Source organism: Cydia pomonella, chromosome 22 (genome assembly GCF_033807575.1).
Source record: "Cydia pomonella isolate Wapato2018A chromosome 22, ilCydPomo1, whole genome shotgun sequence".
In the NCBI taxonomy this organism is placed as follows: Eukaryota; Metazoa; Arthropoda; class Insecta; order Lepidoptera; family Tortricidae; genus Cydia; species Cydia pomonella.
The window spans coordinates 1,190,645-1,217,925 of NC_084724.1; the positions used below are offsets into that span (position 1 = coordinate 1,190,645).

General features: G+C 37.5%; 1 protein-coding gene across 3 annotated transcripts in view; it reads left to right on the forward strand.

Annotated features, from left to right (window-relative positions):
• The window catches only part of LOC133530331 (phospholipase A1-like), a 62,342-nt gene that overhangs the window by 25,952 nt on the left and 9,109 nt on the right, over positions 1–27,281 (forward strand). For 2 of the 3 annotated variants that reach the window (XM_061868238.1, XM_061868239.1), the window contains exons 2-3: positions 14,793–14,895; positions 24,657–24,806. In XM_061868238.1, the coding sequence (XP_061724222.1) occupies positions 14,796–14,895; positions 24,657–24,806 (250 nt within the window). In that variant the 5' untranslated portion in view covers positions 14,793–14,795. Of the gene's footprint in view, positions 1–8,505; positions 8,797–14,792; positions 14,896–24,656; positions 24,807–27,281 lie in introns of those variants that run through there. The other variant, XM_061868240.1, reaches the window with a different exon arrangement.

Sequence of the window (27,281 nt, forward strand, 5' to 3'; positions counted from 1 at the left end):
CAGGACCATCGGCTTCATAGGCAGTTTCACTACCCACTAAGCCAGATCGCTCAAATTACTATGATCTATGGCTAAATTAAATTAATTTTTATGAATAGCTGTCATTAAAAGTTGTTAAATATGAACTGTTGTTACACACGCATGTCTAATCTCAAGAACGCGGTCAAAGTCAATTCTGACCGTTAATATTACATTCGAAGACATGAACTGTAACAGTAATCGATGGAAAATAAATAAAATACGTTAAATAAATATTTGGGGACAATCTATCTGAACTAATCCGCAGAGCAGTCGGTACCGTCTATATACCTGCAATCCTGGAACCAGTTGGTCTATCAGCGGCTGATGGCAAAAGGCCCGACGGCTGCTCGCTCGTACCTTAATTGGTTCCTGGGGCGGCCCCTGGAAAAATGGCGCCGTTTGCCTCAAGCAGTAGCGCCATCGCCGACAACTAACTCTTACATTCGTATGGTTTTTGACGAGTTATTCAAATAAATACAAAAAGTTCATCATTACTGGGAATCGAACTGGGACCGCAGGTTATCTACGCAGCCAAGGGGCTCGACATTTATTTTGCGAATTTAAGTGTCTTAATATAACAGGCTACGGCAATTGCCTGTTGGCAGTTATGGCTCAAATTTAAGATCACCCTCAATAGAAAATATATGATAAAATAGCATGAAATACTTCAACTATAAAGTATGTCTCTCAGAGCACCATTGGGCCTACATCTGTATACAGAGTGATTCATGAGACGTGAGCAGGACTAAGCCTACACAATCAGTAAATGTTAATGAACCGTTCATCATCATATTTAAGTAAAACAATCTCGCTTTATTTCTGTTATTTAACTTTTTGGGAAGGACAAATTTGATAATCTACAATCATGGACACCCTACAACACTTAATTAAAAAGATAAAACTTCTTTAACCGTTATGACAGCAGTTTGATTATGAAGAAAACAAAATGTCACACTTGAGTGAGATACGATTTTTCAAAAGTAACCAGACTCCGATGACATTCAATTTGTCACTTGTTATGGATAAAACAAAGAGGGTTACCATACATGGCGTAAATAAATTAAAACATTTTTTTGAACAGTAAAAAATAAAAGAACGTTAATCTCACAAATACTGGTACGAAACAGTTGCTTATAACTTACTGAATGCTCAAGCTTGATCCTGCTCACGTTTCCTGAATCATTCTGTATATCGGTATATATGTAGTCTGTGCTTCAACCAATAAACTAAAACTTTATATCATTCTGGCCTCGAATGTCCAATTCCCCGTACGTCCAGTCTCCGTATGTATACACCACAACACTTTTCTTAATCTTCCAGCATGGCACTCCCAGTGTTAATTTTAGTTTTTAAAAAAACCTCCGTGACATGCTCCTCAACAATTGTGTTTCCATGACCCTCCGGATTTTATTTAAGTTTTTATTACTGATACAGTATGCGTATCACTACGAGATAATAATGTCACCAAATATTATAGCACTATTTTTTATACTACGTCGGTCGCAAACAAGCATACGGCCCGCCTGATGGTAAGCAGTCTCCGTAGCCTATGTACGCCTGCAACTCCACAGGAGTTACATGCGCGTTGCCGACCCTAACACTCCGCACCGTTGAGTTCTAGCAACCTTACTCACCGGCAGGAACACAATACTATGAGTAGGGTCTAGTGTTATTTGGCTGCGGTTTTCTGTAAGGTGGACGTACTTCCTCAGTCGGGCTCTGCTCTAGATCTGGAATGACATCCGCTGTGCTGTGTCCTACCACACAAAGCGAGATGACATTCAAAATGCCCATACCTCTCTTTTGGACGTAGTTTAAGGACGTACCCGGGTCCAAGTCAAGCTAAAAAAGCAAGTAGAAAAAAGTTGTTAAGTTAAACAAGTTTTCTCGTACTTCTTCAAGTTAAGCTCGTATTTAGCGATAACGCCGCAGAATTACATTTTTACGAGTAACAACGTAAATAATTCGGAGCTGATGTTTTTACGTTGACAGCAGCGCCATCTCATATAATCGTAAAATGACTAGGTACCTACTGTACTTTGATATATAGTACTTAAGAACCTCTTTTATTAGGGTGGTGAGACTTTTATAGTGTACTTACTTGTAATTTATAATTATGTGATGAATTAAAAATGTCCTCTTCTGTCTGAAACACAGGAAATCCTAGTTCAGGCGTTTGTAAATCGCTGTAATAACAATCCCATCAAAAACATTTTCATGTATGTATGTAGGTATGTATGTATGTATGTATGTATGTATGTATGTATGTATGTATGTATATACTTTCATAGAAATAAAAACACGAAAAACACAGTTACAGAGTAAATTAAATACACTAAAGGCGAACTTATCCCTCTATGGGAAATGTTGCCAAGATGAGACCATAACGCTCGCACTGTCACGTTATCAGTACCCCTAGTGTAAATAAATTCGATTTCGAAACGTGACGTACGCGTTTGCGTTTAGTCTCATTTTGTATTGGATTTAGAAAGAGCGCGCCAAGCGGGACGTTTTGGAAACTCAAAATCCTATACAAAATGAGACTTAACGCAAACGCGTTCGTCACGTTATGATGTCGATCAAATTTACACTAGGGGTACAGATCTCTTGTAGAGCCAAGCTTCTAACTCTACAAACACTAACGTCACAAACTCTACGCCTTAGTCATAATATACATACTTATATTGTTACTGAGCCAAGGCGCGAAGTAATACTGAAATTAAATTCCATATCCATACGATGTGCAAGTTACAGAAACTTTCCTAAAATTTGGAAATGTTCTCAAAATATCAGAAAATTTTCATGAAAAGTTTCATACAAAAATGTAGGCATGGAGATTGAAAATCGTCCATGTTTTATAAAACCTATGAAAGTGTGTTCATCAAAGCCTTAACTAACTAACCTTTTGACTATGTGTACGCATCAAAAATACACGCTGAATTAAAAATATAAGTAGTAGTATATGTTAGTATATATATTTGCAAACATGTATTTTAACTACAAATAAGTTTGTTTCCAATTTTTTGAAACGCTTGTATTACGTTCTATATTAACTAAAAGTTGCCCTAATTCAACTTTTATACTAAAAACGGCTTTAAATATGTTAAATTAACAAAATATATTTTGACAGATGCTTTCGCGCCCAAAACGCTCTTTGAAAATTGTGTGACGTCACAGTTTATGGTTTGACACATAACTGTCAACTGACATTTGTCATTTGTTGTTTATCGTCTAACTGTCAACAGTGTCAATCCGAGAGTTGTGACGTCATCACAATCTTCAATGACGTTTCGAGTTTGGTCACGTGACGTGTGCCAAAAAATATTTTAAATTCAATATTTACAAAAATATGGTCATTACAAAAGTAGTTTAACATGTTCTTATAATCCAAAAGAATTTATTGGGATACAATTCTGCCTTAAGTTTTGTAAATGAAAACAACCCTATTAAGTAGATTCAAGTTTAAAGTGTAGATGTAAAATGTAGATAAGAACGATCAGATGATCGTTCGTGCGTAATTACAAAGGAATTATAGTTAATTGGTTTATTTTTACTTTTGCAATTTTGTATCGAATCATACGCCAATATAGAATTATGTCAATTTTTGCTGAAGAACTTTATCTAGATAATCCTTGTAAGGCACGTTGTACGTTACAATGTTATACACCTGCAATCTGATTGTAATCTTTCTTGAATTAAATAAAGTAGGGTTTTTTGTTTTATTGTTTTCTCAAACGAAATCCATCCTAATTTACTATACTACAAGGTTCAAATTAAAAATAGGAAGGCACCCCTATAATAAAACAGGCACCAGTAATGTGATGGTAACCTTAAGGCAATAAGCGTACTCCCTATATTAAAGTCCGGTAACGTACTTACAACCCCTCTGGTGTAGCGAGTTTCCATGGGCGACTTTCCCTTTTGTATTAAGGCCAGAGCACACCGGCTGCGTGTGCGCAAAAGTGGTCATTTTTAGACCGTGCGAAGGGTAGTTCATGAAGGGCCCAGGAGTGAATTCTAATGAAGATGAAGGTGAATCATCAACTCATGTAATATATTTTGCTCTAAAAGTCTAATTAGAACTTCTTTTTTCTATTAGTTTATTTGTGTGTCCCACTAATCGGCAAAGGCCTAACCTCTCACTTTCCAAACCTCCATGTGCTGAGCAAGATCCCGCCAATCTCGCTGAAACGCATCCAAGTTATCCCGCCATCTCTTTCTCGGCCTGCCTCTGCCATGACTACTCTGGGGAAGCCAGCTAGTGGCTATTTTAGCCCATCTGTCATCATTCATCCGGCAGACATGTCCAGCCCAGTCCTACTTTAGCCTGGCGGTCTTCATCCCAACATCGACGAAACGGGTTTTGGAGTCAAGCTCTGTGTTCCTCACCCTGTCAGATCTTTGGACATTAGAACTTAACATTGATAAATTAGAGAAAGTCATAATTTTATTATAACTGTATTAGGCTGTACAAGGAATAAGCGCTGGTGGCCTAGCGGTAAGAGCGTGCGACTTGCAATCCGGAGGTCGCGGGTTCAAACCCCGGCTCGTACCAATGAGTTTTTCGGAACTTATGTACGAAATGTTATTTGATATTTACCAGTCGCTTTTCGGTGAAGGAAAACATCGTGAGGAAACCGGACTAATCCCAACAAGGCCTAGGTTTACCCTCTGGGTCAGATGGCAGTCGCTTTCGTAAAAACTAGTGCCTACGCCAAATCTTGGGATTAGTTGTCAAAGCGGACCCCAGGCTCCCTTGAGCCGTGGCAATATGCCGGGACAACGCTAGGAAGAAAGGAAAGGCTGTACAAGGAATGACTATTGATGAACGCAGAGACAATTTGAATGAGGATGTAGAGGATCCTTGAATTACGGTAATATATTCAGCTTTAATTAGAACTAGTGACAGGATTCCAACAAATATTCACAATTAGAATACCATAGTTCAACAGTTACTTTTAATACCACTGGGTAAACAAAGGTTAGTCTAGCAACCAGTGTGATGTCTCTCTTAAGAATCTATTCTGGGTGGGGCCTGTAACATGAACAAAAAATTAAACTGTAGTCTGTATACTTCTCAAACTGACCAACATTTGTTCAGCTACTTTTAAAAATAACTTTAGATTTTTAGTACATTTTAAAGTTTACTCTAAGACACAATGTATTGCAAATGTTGTTACGTTTAAGAGATGACTAGCAACATGAGTTATACATTGATGATCGCGTACATTGAAGATAATATTTAATTTGTATGAAAAAATATAAAGTCTAAAGAATTCATCATTTTTAAAAGTTATTGAATATAAGTGTCACCGTTTAAAAAGTATTATCTATGTTATATTATATAGTTATTTGCTCGAGTTACAGGCCCCGTCGGGTATTACAACGCGCACACATCCGGTGTGCACAGGCCTTGAAGAGGAAAGTGGAGGATCCACGTGAAAACGCCTTTTCATACAAACGTAGTCCCCATTTTCCTTACTGTATATTAACTTTATTGAAAATATTTTTATACAATTCGTTTATTTATTTAAACTTTATTGCATACATAAAGAAAAGTAAACAAATGGCGAACTAATGCCAAAAGGCATTCTCTACCAGTCAACCATTAGGTCAAACAGAGACATTTGTGTTTCGTTGCATATTGATCACACTTATGCGCCTGCGTTTGATTTAATTTTGATTAAATTCTAGTTATTATAGGAGCTAGGAGCATTTAAAAATTTGTATGAAAACTGTTTTTCGCTCCTAATTTTTACAATAATTTTTACTTAAGATAAAAATAATTGTATGCCCAAGAAGGTTAAAACTTTTGATACTCATAAAATGTACCTATATAGTCATATTCTTATACCTACACAGTTTACACAATAAATATTTCTGATTCTGATTCTGAATAATCAAAAAAAGTCAAACGTAGCTATAGCTATTGTCAATATACATCAAATTATGTAAAAATATTTCCCATAATGTCAATATTTAGAGAGAAAAAACCGGCCAAGAGCATGTCGGGCCACGCTCAGTGTAGGGTTCCGTAGTTACTCTTCCGTCACAATAAGCTAAACTGGAGCTTAAAGTGTAGTAAATGGTACCTTTCACCCGAGTTACACAAATAGGCATGCATAATCAGTACCTAATTAAAGTCTTTTTACTATGAAGGGGAAATTTTTTGCGATTACTCAAAAACAGCTAAACTGATCATGTCCGCTATAGTTTTCATTTAATGTCTTTCTTAAGCTCTACTTTCACGATTTTTTTCATATTTTTTGGACCTATGGTTCAAAAGTTAGAGGGGGGGGGACACATTTTTTTTTTCTTTCGGAGCGATTATCTCCGAATATATTCACTTTATCAAAAAATGTTTCTTGAAAACCCCTATTATTTTTGAAAGACCTTTCCAACGATACCCCACACTCTAGGGTTGAAGCGAAAAAAAAAATTCACCCCCACTTTACGTGTAGGGGAGGTACCCTAAAAAAAATTAAATTTTTAGATTTTATTGCACGACTTTGTCGGCTTTATTGATTTATATCTCCATGCCAAATTTCAGCTCCATAGCACTAACGACCACGGAGCAAAGCCTCGGACAGACAGACAGACAGACAGACAGACAGACAGACAGACAGACAGACAGACAGACAGACGGACATGGCGAAACTATAAGGGTTCCGTTTTATGCCATTTGGCTACGGAACCCTAAAAATGAGTACTACGTTTGTATAGAGAAGCGGCCGTCCCCTTTCCTCTTAAACACGCTGTTTAAACTGTAATTCATCGAATGACCATCGGGTTTAAAATCTCCATTACAATAATGACGAGCGCGACGTACGATTAAACTCCAATCAACTTTATTTCCTGTCATTTTACTTTTATGCTGTCATCTGATACCGTGATACCGTGGTCGTGGCTTCCCATAGTAATGCCTCCAGGATATGCTTTTAGAACATCAATAAACTAGTCGCTGTGAGTTTAATAATTAAATTTAATGGATAATAAAAGTAATTTTTTCTCACTTGATGGTCTCATCGGAAGATCAGCGCTGGAAGCCACCAGCAACATGCTGAGATGAGGCCATTTCGTGGCACTTTATACTTCCTTTGTTTTTGTTATATCATGTAATTTAATGTGTCTTGTTTGTGTCTACAAATAAAAATTATTCTATTCTATTCTATTCTATTCTATTCTATTCTATTCTATTCTATTCTATTCTATTCTATTCTATTTAAGAATTATTTGAAAAAATAGATAAGGTAGAAGTACTAGTGCTCGACGCTGCACTAGTACTCGACATGGGCACTTTATGTCAAAGTGACAAGGATTAAGTTCGAATACAGAAAAATCTTCGTTGTTCAAATTTAACCTATATTGCCATGAAAGTGCCCATGTCGGTGACTAGTGCAGCGTCGAGCACTAGTACTTCTACCTTATACAATGAATCATCAAAAAAACCGGCCAAGAGCATGTCGGGCCACGCTCAGTGTAGGGTTCCGTAGTTACTCTTCCGTCACAATAAGCTAAACTGGAGCTTAAAGTATAGTAAATTGTTAACCAAGGGATGAAACGGTACCTTTCACGCGAGTTAAACAAATAGGCAAATTTGCATAATCAGTACCTAATTAAATTAAGTCTTTTTACTATGAAGGGGAAACTTATTGCGATAACTCAAAAACAGCTAAACTGATCATGTCCGCTATAGTTTTCATTTAATGTCTTTCTTAAGCTCTACTTCCACGATTTTTTTCATATTTTTTGGACCTATGGTTCAAAAGTTAGAGGGGGGGGGGGACACATTTTTTTCTTCTTTCGGAGCGATTATCTCCGAATATATTCACTTTATCAAAAAATGTTTGTTGAAGACCCCTATTAGTTTTGAAAGACCTTTCCAACGATAACCCACACTGTAGGGTTGAAGCAAAAAAAAAATTCACCCCCACTTTACGTGTAGGGGAGGTACCCTCAAAAAAATTAAAATTTTAGATTTTATTGTACGACTTTGTCGGCTTTTTGATTTATATATCCGTGCCAAATTTCAGCTTTCTAGCACTAACGACCACGGAGCAAAGCCTTGGACAGACAGACAGACAGACAGACATGGCGAAACTATAAGGGTTCCTAGTTGACTACGGAACCCTAAAAATCCATATAATTATTGTGTAACTGTTCACTAAATTTTACGAGAATCGGTTGATACGATAATACCTTTGACCAAGCTGAAACGGAGACGCTTTGGTGAAACTGATGCTAAGTTTGGAAAAAATAAGAATAAAAAAATTAGAATTGGCCGAAAGCAAGAAAAAAAGTATGAAATTTACGCCATCTGTTACCTAGATGCCTGGTGGCAACATATAGGAATTGTAGTTGTATATATATGTATAGCTCTAGTTGTATATATAGCTTCAGAAACCACTCGTCTGTCAGTTCAGGGTATCAGATGACGTAGCAAATCATACGGTTTCGCCCGTACTAGTCCCACAGTAAGCTCAATAAGGCTTGTGTTGTGGGTGCTAGACCACGATTAAACTGCACGATTGGCTCGAATTCGTGAGTGACACTTGGTTCAGTACCAAAATCATTCTTAGTGCTCTTAAGGCCCGATCTTAGATATATGTCAATGCTAGGAGTTAAAATAGCACGCACAAACAGATTTGATTCGAAACGATGCTATTAGCGAGTAAGTAATTAGTATGAAATGGCTACAAGTAATGATGGGACATCGATCGTATCGGATAACTCACATAGAACGAGTACTGGAGCGCACGCGGCACTCATATATTTGTAAGTAGGCAATTTTTTGGGATTATATTTTTCATTTATTTATTTATTTATAGCCTCATATCAGAAATACATTTTTATACTGTATCTATAGTTTTCCTTAATCTACGATAACCGATTCTGTGTGCCTTTGGGCAAAGGCCTCCCCCAATCTTCTCCACTCTTTCTTATTTTGCACTAATCTGGTCCATATTTTAGTCCTTCCAGCCATGTCTTCTATTTCATCGGACCATCTTTTAAATTGCCTACCTCTTTTTCGTTTATGTCCTCTAGGATGCCATAGTGTTACAATTTTAGTCAATTTATCTCAGACGCTTCTGTTTGGGATTATATAGATGGTATCAAATAAAAATAAAAGCGTTTAAATTTAATAATAAATATGTAAAAATATTATTGTGTGCTGTAAAAAAATATTAATGAAATTCTCTCATAATGTTCATATATATTTCATTTCTTCCATTCCGTTACCGTCTTGGAACATTTTTTTTCTCTTAGTAGAATTCTTCGTCTTGGTTCTTCAAAAAAGGAGTGTACAGGTTTTTAAAGGGTCGGCAACGCGCATGTAATGCCTCTGGTGTTGCAGGCGTCCATAGGCTACGGTGACTGCTTACCATCAGGCGGGCCGTATGCTTGTTTGCCACCGTCGTGGTATAAAAAAAATTGAAAAGGCTCATGATTTTGAGTAAAAAAAAAACTATAGGTAATAATTGAATGATATTACCCAAATGGTGCAATTCGCAACATGAGGGTATAAAGAAAAAAAATTGACAACACTGTTTATACTCGTTTAGTTAAAATGGTAGAATATTTTCAGCAATATAATAATTCTAAGAAATAAATATACAAAATGTTAATCCGCTGTAGTTTTACTACGAGTACAAAAAATAACTCGAATTAATTATTTTCCTTTTTTCCTCGCGTTGTCCCGGCATTTTGCCACGGCCTATGGGAGCCTGGGGTCTGCTTGACAACTAATCCCAAGATTTGGCGTAGACACAAGTTTTTACGAAAGCGACTGCCATCTGACCTTCTAACCCAGAGGGTAAACTAGGCCTTGTTGGGATTAGTCCGGTTTTCTCACGATATTTTCCTTCACCGAAAAGCGACTTGGAAATATCAAATGATATTTCGTACATAAGTTCCGAAAAACTCATTGGTACGAGCCGCGACCTCAGGATTGCAAGTCGCACGTTCTTACCGCTAGGCCACCAGCGCTTCTCGAATTAATTAATGACATATTTATCATCATTACGGGCATCTAAAGGTTTATTATTAAACGATAATCATTAGAACTGTAAGATTTTATTAAATAATTTACCGTAAATTAGCATGCAAAGATGATATATCTACGTAGTTGACATAATATTACTACTTTCTTAATATAACTACATTGACCGTTTAAACAGAGTTCAGTCAGGCTTCATTTCTTACCTCAGCGAGGACTTATTTTAGAGTAAAAAAAACTTTTAGGCAGTTTTATTGACTTTTTGGTATCAATGTAGAGTATAAATATTCTACTATATACATATTTTAAAAACTCTAGTTTTAGAGACGTACCTTTTTAAATATAACAACTTGAAATAAATTCTTCCAAATTTCCCTATTCACCCCTTGATTTCTGGTGACCCCGTTTTATAGTACTTTCTCCATCAGTTTTCCTTACAGTTGGAAGCTAGACTTTAAATCGGGAAAGATCTTAGCATTTCAGCCGCTATTATCCTTTTAATAATCCAGGTGATATTCAGTCTATTATTACATGTTATTGGATACTGGATAGTTTTCTTAGAATTTACGAACACTTTGTAAAAGCAAATTGAATTGGAATTTTTTATGAAACGAGGTCAGATCAAATCGTTTTTTTTTATACTACGTAGGTGGCAAACATGCATAGGGCCTGCCTGATGGTAAGAAGTCTCCGTAGCCTATGTATGCCTGCAGCTCCAGAGTTAAATGCGCGTTGCCGACCTCTACCGCATCCTGGTTGAGCTCTGGCAACCTTACTCACCGGCAGCAATACAACACTAGAGTCTAGTGTTATTTGGCTGCGGTTTTCTGTAAGGTGGAGGTACTTCTCCAGTTGGGCTCTGCTCTAGATCTGGAATGACATCCGCTGTGCTGTGGCCTACCACACAAAGCGAGATGACATTCACAGTGCCCGCACCTCTCTTTTGGACGTAGTTTAAGGACGTACCCGGGTCCATACTGTAGTTATTATATATACTCGTATTATACGGAAGTTTAGTTTAGTTTAGTTTATTTATTAACCATAATGTAACATGATCATTACATGGTAAGTCAGTATTTCACAATATTCTACACTATGAATTTACTATACGAAGTAAATACTAGGCAATTATTAGGCAATACAATCTTCACAGTTAAGAAATTTGTCTTAAAAAATCAATTTATCTTTATGCTAGCCGTAGATTGCGGTTTAAGAACGCATCATAGGGGGTCCATGATTTATGTGTAGATATAAGTTTTTGGCAAAAATTTAATTTTTGGTACAAGCTTTTATCGCTGACTGTACTTTTCTTTCCACAGGCAACTAATACTCATCGAGACAATTCTAAAAACCCCAATCACTTGGCTGCGTTGTTTTATCACAGAGTTCCTATGTTTACCTCTTGTCTCCATGAATTAATCGACATTCATGCCAATATCATTTCTTCCTATTCGCAATTCTACACAGTCTAAATTCCTCACAGTAAGTATTTAACCACCAGCTCGATGGTACCATTGTATTGTCACCGTACTTACATATGTATGCAAATTTTGACGTCAAAATATACAATGCGTCGTCTTAAGCAGGATCTTCGATAATTTAATCCTTGTAGTTTTTATTACACATTATAATGACGTAGATTTATTGAGATATCAAGATACATAATGGATATACAAGGTGCCCGTGAGCATTACGAGACATTTTAACTAAGCATTCCTGGTAATATATAGAAACTAAAATGTCATATAAAATTTTCTGGATTAGGCCTAGTTTCAGAGATAATTAAATGGTTTTCGAAATCATTCTTTCGCCATAAGTCGGTACAAAACACATTTTTGACTGCGGTATTCCCACTTTGAGGTCTAGTCTGGACATACCTATTGATTGACATCGAAAAATGGCTAACCCCAAATAAAATAAAAACTTTATAGTCAATTTTAGGTTATGTGTTTATCTATAAAAATTACTTTTTATGTACAGGAGTGTTCAAAAAAACGAAAAAAAAAACAATTTTTTTTTTGTCGAATTTTACAAAAAGTTTATAACACTTTTTGCTTCTGTTGCCATCAGGAATGCACCGTTAAAATCTCTCGCAATGCTCACGGGCACCTTGTATACAGATGATTACTATAACTAGCTTATATCTAAAATAGGCCCTTGAGGCATTGTATCAAGGATGCTGGCGGCGTTTCCTCGTTGTATCGTAATACTGATACGTTGTGCGAGGAAGCCGCCAGCTCTTCGGTCAACATAATGTAAATATAGCATCGACGAATGACATTTCAATGTCGCTGCATCACTTATTAATTTTACTGCTCTTTTGCCGATAAATTATGCAGTTCTAACAGGTTATGGTAGGTAAACTAGGTACTTTATTATAATGATATATCTGCATATACAGGATGATTCATGAGACGTGAGCAGGACCAAGCCTATACAATCAGGAAATGTTAATGAATCGTTCACCGTCACATTTAAGTAAAACAATCACGCTTTTTTCTGTAATCTAACTTTTTTTAAGAACATATTTGATTATCTACATGATTGACACCCTACAGCAGTTAATTAACAAAGATAAAACCTCTTTAACCGTTAGAACAGCAGTTTGATTATGAAAAAAATAAAATGTCACACTTGAGAGAGATGCGATTTTTCAAAAGTAACCAGACTCCGATGACATTCAATGTGTCACTTGTAATTATGGAGTGTGGAATTAAGAGGAGTGACATCTCTTATGGTAGAACTGTTGCAAAAGTGTCCAGCTGTCAGCTATAAATAATAGTTCCAAATATCTCCACAGTAGCGCTAGAGTAGCTAAGAACCTCGGCGTTATTGACGGAGTGAAGTGCGCTGTCTATGATTTGATTTTTTGTTCAAGTACTCTAGGTATTGTAGCACCACCTATTTAAGGTTTTTTGATGACACTTTTTGGTATATGGAGATTTCTTTCCTTACCTCCACCTTCCATACTTGTAATGGATAAAACAAAGAGGGTGACCATACATGGCGTAAATAAAATAAAAGAAAAATTTATAACAGTAAAAAATAAATAAACGTTAATCTCGCAAATACTGGTAAGAAACAGTTGCTGATAGCTTACTGAATATGGAGGCTTGATCCTGCTCACGTCTTCTGAATCAGCCTGTATTTGTTACGTATTAAAACCATATGTTTTATTTTATATTATGCATATATTGTTTAAATAACAATTAGCATTAAGTATGTACATTATCAACAAATAAACTAAAAAGCGTACTAATAATATGGCTTATAATGTGGCTTTGTCTGTCTGTCTGTCACTTTTTCACGATTAAATGCTGCACCGATTTAGATGAAATTTGGTATAGATATAGTTTGAAATCCGGGGAAGAATATAATAAATAAATAAATATTATAGGACATTATTACACAAATTGACTAAGTCCCACAGTAAGCTCAATAAGGCTTGTGTTTAGGGTACTTAGACAACGATATATACATATAATATATAAATATTTATAAATACTTAAATACATAGAAAACACCCATGACTCAGGAACAAATATCCATGCTCATCACACGAATAAATGCCCTTACCAGGATTTGATCCCGGGACCATCAGCTTCGTAGGCAGGGTCACTACCCACTAGGCCAAATCGTCAAAATATATAGGATATAGGATAGTTTTTTCAATCACTGTTATCACCCTATGGCCTACGCAAACGAGCTAGTTTGATATGTATTAATCATATTTAAAAAAAAAAATACAAGAGTAAGGAGCTTATGGGGGTCCAGGCAGGAGGAGTCAAGTGTAAACAGCGGTGTAGTCAGTTAAATAATGAACATGGCCCGGAAGTACCCCTGGGTGTCGTCTACGTCGTGGTAGACGCAGCAGGTGAAGTTAGGCAACTCGCAGCCGTTCCCTTCGGTCCGGCGGCCGGCAACGCTATCGCCGGAATCTCCGGAACATGACGTAGAGGCGGTCGGGTTGTGTTACTCACCACACCAAAAGCTTTCAAAAATATGTTCGCACTTCCAAGGTTCCGTACTTTCAAAGACTGAACCCCTACAGGATCACTTTGTTGTCCGTCCGCCCGTCCGTCTGCGTCAAGGTCCTTTATCTCGGGAACGCGTATAGCTATCGAGTTGAAATTGGAACCATATACTTGGGTTTACAGTCCCTTCACGCTGTGAAAAAAATCAAACTTCTAAGTTGATGTAAAAAAAGATACGGCCGTTTATGCCGCAAAAAACGTGTATTTCGACACTCTTCAGGGAATCAAAATTTGTAGAGTACTTCCCGTTGACCTAGAAATATGAAATTTGGCAAGTAATATAATCTTATACTACAAGTACAAGGAAAAATCTAAAAATTATAAATTTGTGAAAAGAAAACACGAAACATGTACGGAACCCTCGGTGGGTGAGTCCGACTCGCACTTGTCAGGTTTTTCGCTCCTAACTTTTTGATATGGAAGATCTTGATATTTAATCGATAAATAATAATATAAATAAATATTATAGGACATTATTACACAAATTGACTAAGTCCCACAGTAAGCTCAATAAGGCTTGTGTTGAGGGTACTTAGACAACGATATATATAATATATAAATATTTATAAATACTTAAATACATAGAAAACACCCATGACTCAGGAACAAATATCCATGCTCATCACACGAATAAATGCCCTTACCAGGATTTGAACCCGGGACCATCAGCTTCGTAGGCAGGGTCACTACCCACTAGGCCAAACCGGTCGTCAATCTAAACTGAATCCATTTATTTCCAGACCATGGCGCTTGTTCCACTGATGGTACTGGCAGTAGTAGCGACAGTAGCCAGTTCGATTCCCCGCCCACAGTACGGGTACTCGGCAGGTTTTTTACCACACTGTAAGTTTTACAAGCTTTTATATAACTTACATATATGTCAGAGAACGGCTGAATTGTGCGATCCATAGGGAGCGTGCATGAACTGTAGGAGGCAGCACAGGAGCCGTCAGATTTTTGGCGCGAGGCGTAAATGTGATGTTTACTGTTCCGATGTAGCCCACAAGATGGCAGAGCCTACTATGCACAAGAAAACACGTGACGTGTGAATGTACATGTTTATTGTTCCGATTCAGGCCACAAGATGGCAGATCCTCCAACGCGCACGGTCCCTATCGCATTTAAGAGGCGTTTTATTAAGGCCCTGCATCGAAAAATAACGGGATCTTTGAAGCGTGGCAGGGGCTAGCCCCGGAAACAAACTGGCGTGATTTTCGGATATATGTATCTTGACTATATGATAAGAGGTATGATACTAGTCGAAACAAAAAGGCTTAAAATTTTCTCGATAGAATATAAATCCAAAGTTACATCTACATTTTTAGTGTTTACCTCAGTGCAACTAGAAAACACATCTTCATCCAGCATAATCCACTTTAAAGTAAAGGTTTTCATCTCGTCTTAAACATCATTCAACTAAATATTAACTTATTATCTTATACAAACGGATTTATTCTCGTTTTTAATTTTATGAATTCAACAGAAAACGCCCATTTTACGCAGTTCGACTTCTCTTTTTGTCATGCGTCAAAGTCATATATGCGTCCTTTATGCCAGTAATGTTAGATGGCCGTGGTGCCTCAAAGAGGTAAGACCTATGTCAAATCGCGCAGCGCTTCAAATTACGTAAAATCGACATATCCAATAAACGTTGAGTCGTAGCTCTATTAACTAGTAACGGAATCCGAGGTCTACTACGAATGGAGCTATCTTTACAGGCCTATACGTTACGCATGTGTGCGTGTTTGCTTAGTTACGTCAAAGTCAAATACTCTTTGAACAATTACAACGGGTAAGGAAGTTTCGACAGCATCTGTAATGTATCGGTAGCTGTGTGGTCGTGTAGACACCAAAGAAAAAATGCGAGACATCTATAGACCCATCGAATCTAATCGTAACTTTTTGTTTTCTTTTTTGTTACTATATAATATCTTTATTGCTTATTTTCTATTTTATTGTAAAAGTAAATCTTGTCTGTCTTATACAGAAATAAAGTTATTCTTTTAAATATGTGTATTAAAAACATATTTTAATGACACGAATAATTTTATTTTATTCATACCAATTTTTCTATAGCCTAGGTAATCTTTATGTAAAACAAATATACTTATTATATAAAAAAAAAAACGAAAAAAATCAACATGTTTATTAGAAAAAAAAAAACTCGTTTGCACGGGCCGGGGTTTGAACCAGCGACCTCTGATTTGTAATCCGCATGCCTTAAGAACAATTCACATAATTTATTTAACAGAATACTGTCAAAACGTCAATGACTAATATGACTTTTCAGCAAAGAGTAAAGTAACTATGCTTTTCAGTTTGATTTTACTTGACAAGGAGCAATAAGAAAAACGTACCGAATCGTCCCTTTCTTAAAATTGTCATTCAAAGAGAGGTATGGGCATTGTCAATTTCATCACGCTTTGTGTGGTAGGGCACAGCCAGTACAGAAAACCGCAGCCAAATAACACTAGACCCTACTCATAGTGTTGTGTTCCTGCCGGTGAGTAAGGTTGCCAGAGCTCAACGAGGGGGGGGGGGGGCGAGTTTAGGGTCGGCAACGCGCATGTAACTCCTCTAGGCGTACATAGGCTACGGAGGCTGCTTACCATCAGGCGGGCCGTATGCTTGTTTGCCACCGACGTAGTATAAAAAAAAAAAAGAAAATTCAGCTCGTGTGTGGTGCTATCTATAGTTTTTTTATATGGGTACGCTGACAGCTGTCGTTTCAATACGATTTTGCGAGATTTGGCGTTTTTAGGTTAATAATTATATAGAGATAACAACTGTCACCCTACCCATCGAGTTTGAAAAATACTATAAATGTTAACATATACAGGATGGTTTTTGATAATGTATATCTTAGAACTTACACTGTTTTTAAATTTTTTTTCAGATTTTAAAATTATACTTTTTTACCTTAATAATATATCTTAGTCTTGACAAAGACGATTAAAGTTTTATACTTAGCAAAATCGCTTACTAACAATGTCTTTCCTGTAAGTTTAGGCAACTGCTATAGCAGATACCACCATTTAACAGCAGTATCAGTTCATTACACTTGGTTCGGTGCTTCAACCTCTTGTCTAACTGTCTGATAATTAAAGTAGTTCCTAATAGACGGCGTTGTGCAATTTTGGATATCCCGATCAAACTTTTCATTTCAGAGGAACGCGATTCTGTGTTGATAATGTTAGTCAATACTTTATTTGTCCATGCTCTTGAAACCATTAGCCAACCAATTAGCTTATGGCGGGCATTGAAGGGTCGTTCTTTGAAATCAGATTATTAAATATAATTTCAATATAAGCCCATCAATCGAATAGGCATACATTTTGGTCAATTTCTTACCTATCAGGGGAATAATAAAATCGATAAAAAGAATGTAATAGCGACGAGGGAATGAAAAAAACCGATAAGGGAATGACAAGGAATGACATAATGACAATGAATTTCGGAACAATTACTTCCAAAATAATACACTGAATCATAGAACGCTCTTAGCAACTTAATGTTATTTTTAAGATCTATAGAACGAAGTACCAAACGTTGATTTTAGTTGAAACCCCAGTCCAAAGGCATTGAATGAGAACCAGGGGAAATGAAATAAGTATGTCTTTGATCGACTGTTATGATTACGATAATTTTTACTTAATCCATGAAAGTAAATAATCATTTACTTGACATATGATTTTACATTGTACATGCCCATGAAGAATACCTTTTATATCAAAACACACGGGAATGAAAATCACAGTGAACCAAAGCCACGGGAACGATATTATGAAATCGTTTATTTCAGGTGAAAGACCCATAATTACATCACAAACAAACGAAAATACAATACAAATTAACTTAAATTAAAAACAGTCAAAATACCAATCATAAATACATACGTCAATTTTGTGTTACCTGTAAGAATAGCATATATTTTTAAGAAAATAAGTAAACTAAATATCAATATCCTTAGTAATTTACCTCTAGTTTTATGTCAATCTAATATCCTAAGAGCATTTATTAGAAACATATTAAGAAGTTCTAAATGTCACGGAACGTGTAGTGTGACTTCCTCGGATTTTATGATATTTTATTTTTCTTTGAAAGTGTTTTTGGAAGAATTTTATATCAAATGTTAACACTTACACCTATTCCACAATACGGTTTAAAAATTGTATGGATATATAACGACTTTATAACAATTTAATAACATACATCTTGTGATCAGTTTTCGTGTCACCGCCGCGCGTGGTAACATAAACATGCAGTACTCGGTAGAAAGTTACCTTTACGTCTGGCAGCCTTTTTAACGCTTTTTTTTTAGAACAGCAATACTGTGTTGGTGTCAGATTTGCAAATGGCTGAAGGGAGAAATGTTGTCGAAAATTATTTTTTTTTGTGTTAATTAAAAAAAAAAGGTCAACCTTAACGCGTCACCGCCATGTATGAGTTTTTAAAAGTCAGTGCTCATTTCACGTTATTGTTTGTAACATAAGATATACCTAATACATTCGATATTGAGCTAATTATTTAATATTTGCAAAGTCAAAGGTAATTTTTAGGTAATACCGAACATGTTTCAAATTGTCACGACAGTGGCCTCAAAATTCTCTCCCCGCCACGGACTATTGAATCCACGTTCGTGTCATATAGATACGTGGTCGTGACATTCTCAATTCGTTTGATTAATTTAGAGGCATATTCACTCTTTAGAAATGGATTTTATTAGCTACGTTCATTTGTTATTATTGCCCAACTGCCGAAGCAGAAAAATGGTTTCCGCGTGTATGTGGATGTATGATGTGTATCCGATTCTTTGTCACGCTCTACAGCGTTAGTTTGACGAATATCAACGTATGAGCTGTCATTCGATGTGTCGTAGTCATGGGAGTAACTTAGGCTATATTAAAAATATTGTATAATTCAAAATAGTGGAGTTGGCCGCCAAAATGCCGAAACGTCACGGCTGAGGGACACTTTGTGACAACCGTGATTATGTACTCATTTTATTTACCTTTCCTGAGGGTATTAAGCTTGACCATATGCATCAAAAAATGCTTTTTATACGTAACAATATGTGAAAAATATTTTTCTGGACACAATTTAAGAATCACCCTGATTGTTTGAGTAATTGTTTAAAAGTTTCACTTTTTTTGTAGTTTTCGTTGTTACCATATACTTACTTTTTTCTTTTTTTATATGTAGGTGACAACTGTGATTCACTATCACCCGAAAAATTGGTCGTCGGACAACGGCACCCTGTATTTCCTGCCTCAACAATATATTACTAAATAAAATATGATAACTAACAATGTAAGATACCGAATTTAAAAAGATAGGTAGTGTTATACCTACAATTATCTATACTATTGACATCTTCCAAAAATCAACAATAAAAATTGGCTATATTGTAGTCTCAGATTTATTACAATTTACAACAATATAATTTTTTATTTTCTAGTAGCAAGTAATAACGCCATCTTTTTTATTTTCTAAGAATTAAGTTTCTGGCCGACCGCGTATAATCGTAGTTAACTTTTGTAACGCTAGATGGAGCTTTCACCTTCACGTGCGCCGCGGACTCCGCGGAGCGCTTCCATGTGTGCGTGCTAGCGGGGAGTGAGGAAGCTATCGGGCGTGGCTTACGAACCGGTATTCACGGCTTTAGTAGGCCCTTAAGCCATATTTGACAAATAGAGCAAACTAGGTTGCCACTTAGACGTATTGCCGCCAAGGCGTCCTAGGGTGCGCTGTCAAAACAATCACGTCATAATTTCTCCATACAATTTCGCAGCTCACTAGTGAGATTAAGGAAATATCGACCGTTATTAGTGAAATTGTGTTTTCAAATAAACCTATCCATTTTTGTATAATCCGGTATATTAATATTGTAGCCCCACTGATTCCCCAACTTTTGGTCTTTGTCACATAGTTTTATTTTTAAACGGCAAATGGTGACTTTTCCGTTTAGATGATGAAGTCAAAAGTAACATAAAACTATCTCACATAGATCAATAAATAATTGTGGAATGAGTAGGACAACAAGATTAATTTACTGGACTATACAGAAATATATATTGGATTGGTTAATAACGTCCATCCTCAGCTACGGAGCACAGACTTGATCTTTGACAAATGTTCAAAAAACCAAAGTCGAGGTTTGTCAGCGAGCATTCAGCGAGCTATGGAGCGTAGTATTCTGAGCGTGAAGTTAACCGATCGCATTAAAAATACAATACTACGCTCCAAAACTGGAATAACTGATGTAGCTGAGACTGCCGCTAAGCTCAAATGGGACTGGGCAGGGCACGTCTGCCGTATGACTTGTGGGCCAAAACAGTGTTGGGTCCCACAGGTTGTAAGGCGTCGCGGTAGACCTCGTCGGAGATGGCGAGACGAACTTGACGCCTTCGACAGAGACTGCCGACGATAGGGACACGTGGAAGAATAAGAGGAGGCCTTTGCCCAGCAGTTTGGCAGTATGGTCTCATAATAAAATATTGGATTATTAGAAAATACAATTCCACTATGGCGCCTCAGGACGGCCGATGCAGTCGTAAGTAAAAATGTGTAAAATTGGCAAATTCTTCATTTTGGTTTTGGTTGGTAGCGATTTCGATAGCCCAGCCTATGCAAGTGTTAAGCAAACGTCATAATTTGCCCGGGCATTATCCCACTCACCGCTGCACCGCGCATTGTCTTTCCTGAACGATATTTAGGACAGTGACAGCAAACTGGACTTATTCTAAAGCACCGAATATAGAAGGTAAAGGCAAGGAACAGAATCTCCATAGGCTGAACTGTTGCAAAAGTTTCCCGCTGTCAGCTATAAATAATAGTTCCAAATCTCTCCAAAGTAGCACTAGAGTAGCTAAGAACCTAGGCGTTATTGACGGAGTGAAGTGCGCTGTCTATGATTAGATTTTTTCTCAAGTATTCTAGGTATTGTAGCGCCACCTATTTATGGTTTTCTGTCGGACACTTTTTGGTATATGGAGATTCTATTCCTTAACTCTATCTTCTTCTAGAGTCTATAACGACGGCGAGCTCCGTCAATGTATATATAGTTAGCATTTAAGTATGTTGTAAATTGTAATACTTGTAATTAATTTCTCAATGTTAATATTATGTCACCCCTTTTAACATGTGAAGCTTGACTGTAAGTGTTAATCTAAAGAATAAAAAAAAATCATAGATGTTTGACATTTAAAATAACACTTACACTATCTGGGCTATCAAAATAACTGCCAACGTATCTTGATCTGACGCTATAACGGTATTTACTTATTGTTTTGTAACACACATTTACGACGTCCAATAGCTCGTATCTGTCCCAGTACATGCCATAGTTGAGCTTAGGCCATACGCATTAATTGTGTCAATTATTGGGCATTAGCATGTCGAACACTGGGGCGTTTACCTTAATAAGATATTATTTAATTAGAAATTCAGCAACTGATTAGCTAACAACGTAATACAATTACAATGTTATCAAATTGACATAACACATTCAATAGGTAATTACCGATAAGGCTAGAAATTAATTGCAACTAGGTAATTAATTCAGACCTAGGATTCCGAATGGTCTCAATGCAATTACGCGATTGTAAAGATCGCGTCATTCACGAAGACGCGCGCCTTCATTCGTAATGTCATGTTATTAAAGGTTAGAATTGACAAATCTGCGCGTCATCGTGGATGACACGAACTATAAGCTGTTAATGGTGTCTGTACAGGACAAAAAGTGCGAAGTGCATCAAAATGTAAGCTTTTTTAGGGCTCCGTACCTTGAAAGGAAAAAACGGAACCCTTATAGGATCACTTTGTTGCCCGTCCGTACGTCTGTCTGTTTGTCAAGACTCTTTTTCTCAGAAACGCGTGGAGGTATCAAGCTGGAATTTATATCAAATACTCAGGTCTACTGTCCCTTGGAGCTGTGAATCAAACTTCTAAGCAAACGCAATAAAAAAATACAGCCGTTTACCCGTAAATTTCCGCAAATATTCGACACTCGCAAGGGAATAAAAACCTACAAGCTACTTCATAACAGAAGCATGCATTTATCTTAGACGCGTCTCACAGTGTGATTAGGCATGTATGGTCACCGAATAATAATTGTCTATGGCACCTGTTTTTTTGTATAGAATATTATGTGACCATAGAGATTCCACACATTCCGGTGCTTAATTTCAGTTCGTATGGGATGAGCCTTTACTATGCTTCGGATAAAATATAGGTTATCAAATTAAGTACTTACGACTCTAGGTCCATAGGTCCGTCCCTGCGCCCACAAGTTTTTTGGAGAAATCGTGAAACGTCTGGTGGACGTAACTGGTGACCGAAGAGCTTCCTCACACAACGTATCAGTATTGCGATAGAACGAGGAAATGCCGCCAGCATCCTTGGTACAATGCCTCAAGGGCCTATTTTAGTTTATTTTAAGTGAGTTATGCGAACGTAAGGTTATAGAAGGTAATAGGTATAATTGTTTTTCAATAACATCCTTTTAAATAAATAGGGTTAAGTGGTCGGCTTTGACATACTTGTCATGGTTCTCGTAATAGAATAATTTAGTATAATTACTTTGTATACCATACATACTCTGCCCGTAACTTCGTCCACGTTGAATTATAACAAGGACTTTATGCTTTCAGGATTGTTACAAGTTACGTCGAAGGTTTTTTTAAGGTTTATTGGCAATGTAAATTAATTAAAATCTAGCAAAGATCATTATAATATAATTACACAAATTGACTAAGGGCCTGTTTCACAATATGTCCAAGTAAAATATTGGATAGCTAACTAACAAATAAATTAACTGCCAGATAAAACTACCTACTACCAAAACTTAGCACTTTATTTTATCTACCAGTTAAGCTTATTTGAAGATTGTGAGACGCCAACAATGACTTTATTCGTCAGATAAGTCGCAGGTAGCTTATTCAGGACTTTACTTGGACATTGTGAAACATGCCCTAAGTCTCACAAACCCAGGACCTTGGGCTTCATAGACAGGGTAACTACCCACTAGGCCAAACAGGTCGTCGGTCGTCAGAGAGTAGAGACACGGTTTAATTTATACTTCTGTTTATTCTGTCTAAGTATGTACTGTTACTAGGGACGTAGGTACTGCAACCGAGCGATGCGCGCGCGCACTTGACCTGCGCGTGTTATAATTACAATAATTAGCACAACGCGTGACATCGTTTCGCATTATTTCCCACCGTGTCCTGCCATTATATAAAATGACGAACATGTTATTTAACCATTACTTCAAAGAGACAATAAGAAACGGGACATATTTACTTAATCAGGCACTTATGACAATGATGACGGATTTATTTTTAATTTGGATTAATTACAGGCTGGTGTTTACTTCTAACCTTCTTTTAAACGTAGGGACATAATTACATTAAAACATAATTACATACTCGTACTCATTTATTAAGTTGCACCCATAATAGAAAAAAGCGGCCAAGTGCGAGTCGGACTCGCCCATGAAGGGTTCCGTACCATTTATGACGTATTAAAAAAACTACTTACTAGATCTGGTTCAAACCAATTTTCGGTGGAAGTTTGCATGGTAATGTATATCATATATTTTTTTAGATTTTTCATTCTGTTATTTTAGAAGTTACAGGGGGGGGGGGGGGGACACACTTTTTTCACTTTGGAAGTGTCTCTCGCGCAAACTATTCAGTTTAGAAAAAAATGATATTAGAAACCTCAATATCATTTTTAAAGACCTATCCATAGATACCCCACACGTATGGGTTTGATGAAAAAAGATTTTGTTGAGTTTCAGTTCTAAGTATGGGGAACCCCCAAAATTTATTGTTTTTTTTTTCTATTTTTGTGTAAACATCTTAATGCGGTTCATAGAATACATCTACTTACCAAGTTTGAACAGTATAGCTCTTATAGTTTCGGAAAAAAGTGGCTGTGACATAATCGGACAGACAGACGGACATGACGAATCTTTAAGGGTTCCGTTTTTTGCCATTTGGCTACGGAACCCTAAAAAGTAAGAGCGAATCGCCTAGCGTGGTATGGGCATGTGATGCGTCGGGATGAAAGTCATGTGACGAGAAAGGTATTACGAATGAATGTGGAGGGATGGAACGGGAGAGGAAAACCTAGGAAAAGGTGGATGGATTGTGTGAGAGATGACATGAAACGAACGCGAGTGAATGATGAGATGACGGGTGACAGAAAGATATGGAAGGAAAAGACATGCTGCGCCGACCCCAAATGAATGGGATAAGGGCAAGCGAATGATGACTCATTTATTTATAAAACAATATCGTTACATATTACACGATAACTTGGGATAAGGGCAAGCGACACGGGCGTATGCAGGTACAGGGGGTGCAGCTGTGTCCCCCCCCCCCCCTAGAGCACAAATTTTACCCAACCTATCTATAGGATAACCTTACGAAAATCCCGAAAAGTTAACGGTTTCAGAGTTATAACTAATGACAATCTGACTATCCTTACCTTATGACTTTCAATACTTATGACAAACAAAGGTATCCGACCAGCCAACGATAAAACCTTGCATCAAAATGATATTACACAAAAAACTTATACCTATCTTTGTCCTCCAGGCCCAGGCATCATGAATAACTCCAGCATCAGCGCTGGGAGCATGCCCAAGCTGCAGGTGGTTCATCATCAGCTCGTCAACGGCCAGGTCACGAGGAGGTCCATGTCAGTGCTGGCCGCTCCGAGGATGCTGGCTAAGGACAAGCGAATGGGTATGTGTCAGATCCAAACTGGTCCATCAGCAATAACTCATCAACGGCCAGGTCAGGAAGAGATCCATGTCGGTCCTGGCCGTTCCAAGGATGCTGGTTAAGGACAAGCGAGTGGGTACGTGTTAGATCCAAGCTGGTCCATTATCAGCTCGACACCAGATCACGAGGAGGTTCATGGTGGTACTGGCCGCGCTCCGAGGTTCTGACCAAGGATAAACGAGTAGGTACGTGTCAGACCCAAGCTGCAGCTGGTCTGTCATCAGCTAAGGGGTAAGGCGGCGGGCTACCCCCCCCCCCCCCCCAGCGAATACAATTTCTAAGTAAATGTATACCCCTCCCCCATGCCGGTGCTGCCCGCTCCAAGGATGGTGGCCATGGGCAAGCGAGTGGGTACGTGTCAGATCCAAGCTGGTCCATCAGCTGCCCCCCTAGAGGTATCTTTTTTAACTAAATCTATGTCTATCCCTCCCTTTGGCCATCGGTTTTATGAACTGGCGGAGGCAGTCCATCAGCTGGTGATACCCTTGCATCTCAGACGTAGATATATGTACCAATAAACCTAATACTCTCCGCCTGGGAAGGTAGTAATTGCTTTGCTTTTATGTGCAACATCTTATTTATATTATGATGGAGTTCGGTATAAAAATATATATATATAAGACATTTTTACACAAATTGACTAAGCCCCACGGTAAGCTCAGGAAAGCTTGTATTGTGGGTATTCAGACAAGGACCAGACCAGTCGTCAAATATAATATTCATATTTTACAAATCTGAAAAAGCTAGGCTTGAAAGAATGAAGTGGCGTAAGCCGTAAAGATGTCTGACCGCCATATTTCACCGCAATAGCTCGTGCACTGGCCAGCTGCCGTTCGAAGATATAGTATAGGAGCTGCCGTCAGAATACTGCTAAGTTAAAAAGAAATATCCTCTAAACTCCAAATTTGAAATTTTAATTAATTTTAAATTTATTATATGTTATAAAGCTCCCGTTTATCCCGTTATTGTATTGTGGTAGGTATGTTGATATATATATATATCGATATATATATATTCGACGACAGGTCTGACCTAGTGGGTGGTGACCCTGTCTATAGTGCCTATATGAAGCCGATGGTCCTGGGTTCGAAACACCCATGACAGGAACAAATATTCGTCCTCATCACATAAATAAATGCCCTTACCAGGATTTGAACTCGGGACCATCGGCTTCATAAATACCTATATGGGTGCTTGTCAATTAAGTAAATAACGACTTTTTCTTTACGGTTATGCTATATACCAAAGATATGTAACTCCGTATAAGATAAATAAAATTTAAGAAAAAAAAGTACCTCGAATAATCCAGCAAAATGCTCGAACAGAAGGCGATATACTTTTGCCCTGTAATCGAGTAGATGGCGACACCTCTTCATATTCAACACATATCAGTGAAAGAACATGGCTCAAATAACCATATGTCATACTAATAGTTTTAGTCCTGTGTCGAAAGATGGCAGTGAATTTAGTTGACTACAAAAATTACTTTGACAATTCACATCTAAACTCATTCTCTTTGTAAGTACAATTGAAATAATCGAACACTTTTTATACTAAATTTGAGGTGATCTGTACCCCTAGTGTAAATTTATTCGATAGCGAGACGTGATGTACGCGTTTGCGTTAAGTCTCATTTTGTAAGGGATTTTGAGTTTCCATAACGTCCCGCTTGGCGCGATGTTTCTAAATCCTATACAAAATGAGACTTAACGCAAACGTGAACGTCGCGTCACACTTTCGCAAAAAATTACCCTAGGGGTTCTGAGTTCCAGTGAGTTTGTTCATTTTTCGCATGAACCTCTTGGCCTAGCACATGAATAATTCACGAAAGAGCTCCATTTTACAGAACTGTGACATTTAAATTCATCGAGCACGCCGGTTATTTACAACGAAACGTTATTGTTTACATTAAGCACTATTTTTATTGCTAGTTTAGCGTTTTCTGTTTTATGTGAATATGAAATATGAATATATCTGAATTTTTTTAGAGCTTTATAATATGTCAGGGGATTTTAATATCCAAAAACAAAGAAATAAACAAACATAATAAAACTTACAAAGAACTAAAGATAAAAAAATTGGCCCAAATCGCCGTCAATGGGCAAGGTGGCCGTATTTCCCCGCTGTATGACGATACTTATACGCTGTGCGAAATAGTGGCCAGCCCTCTGGTCGCCCGAGGCCTCTATTAGGCGCGCCGACAAATCTTTCAAAAGCCGACGCGCACTTGGCCCCCATGGCCCCAAGGTTTCAACGCCAAACGCCGCAAACATGTAGCTGCTTCCTAGTGCTGCATATTTGCGGCGCTTGACGCTTTCGGCCGAGGATACCGCAGCGCCAGCGGAATTCTATCTGAATTAGAATAGGCTAGATAACAAGTTATTATTTAATGGTATTAGACGATCAGGGGCCAATTTCTCGAACAGTACTAGACTA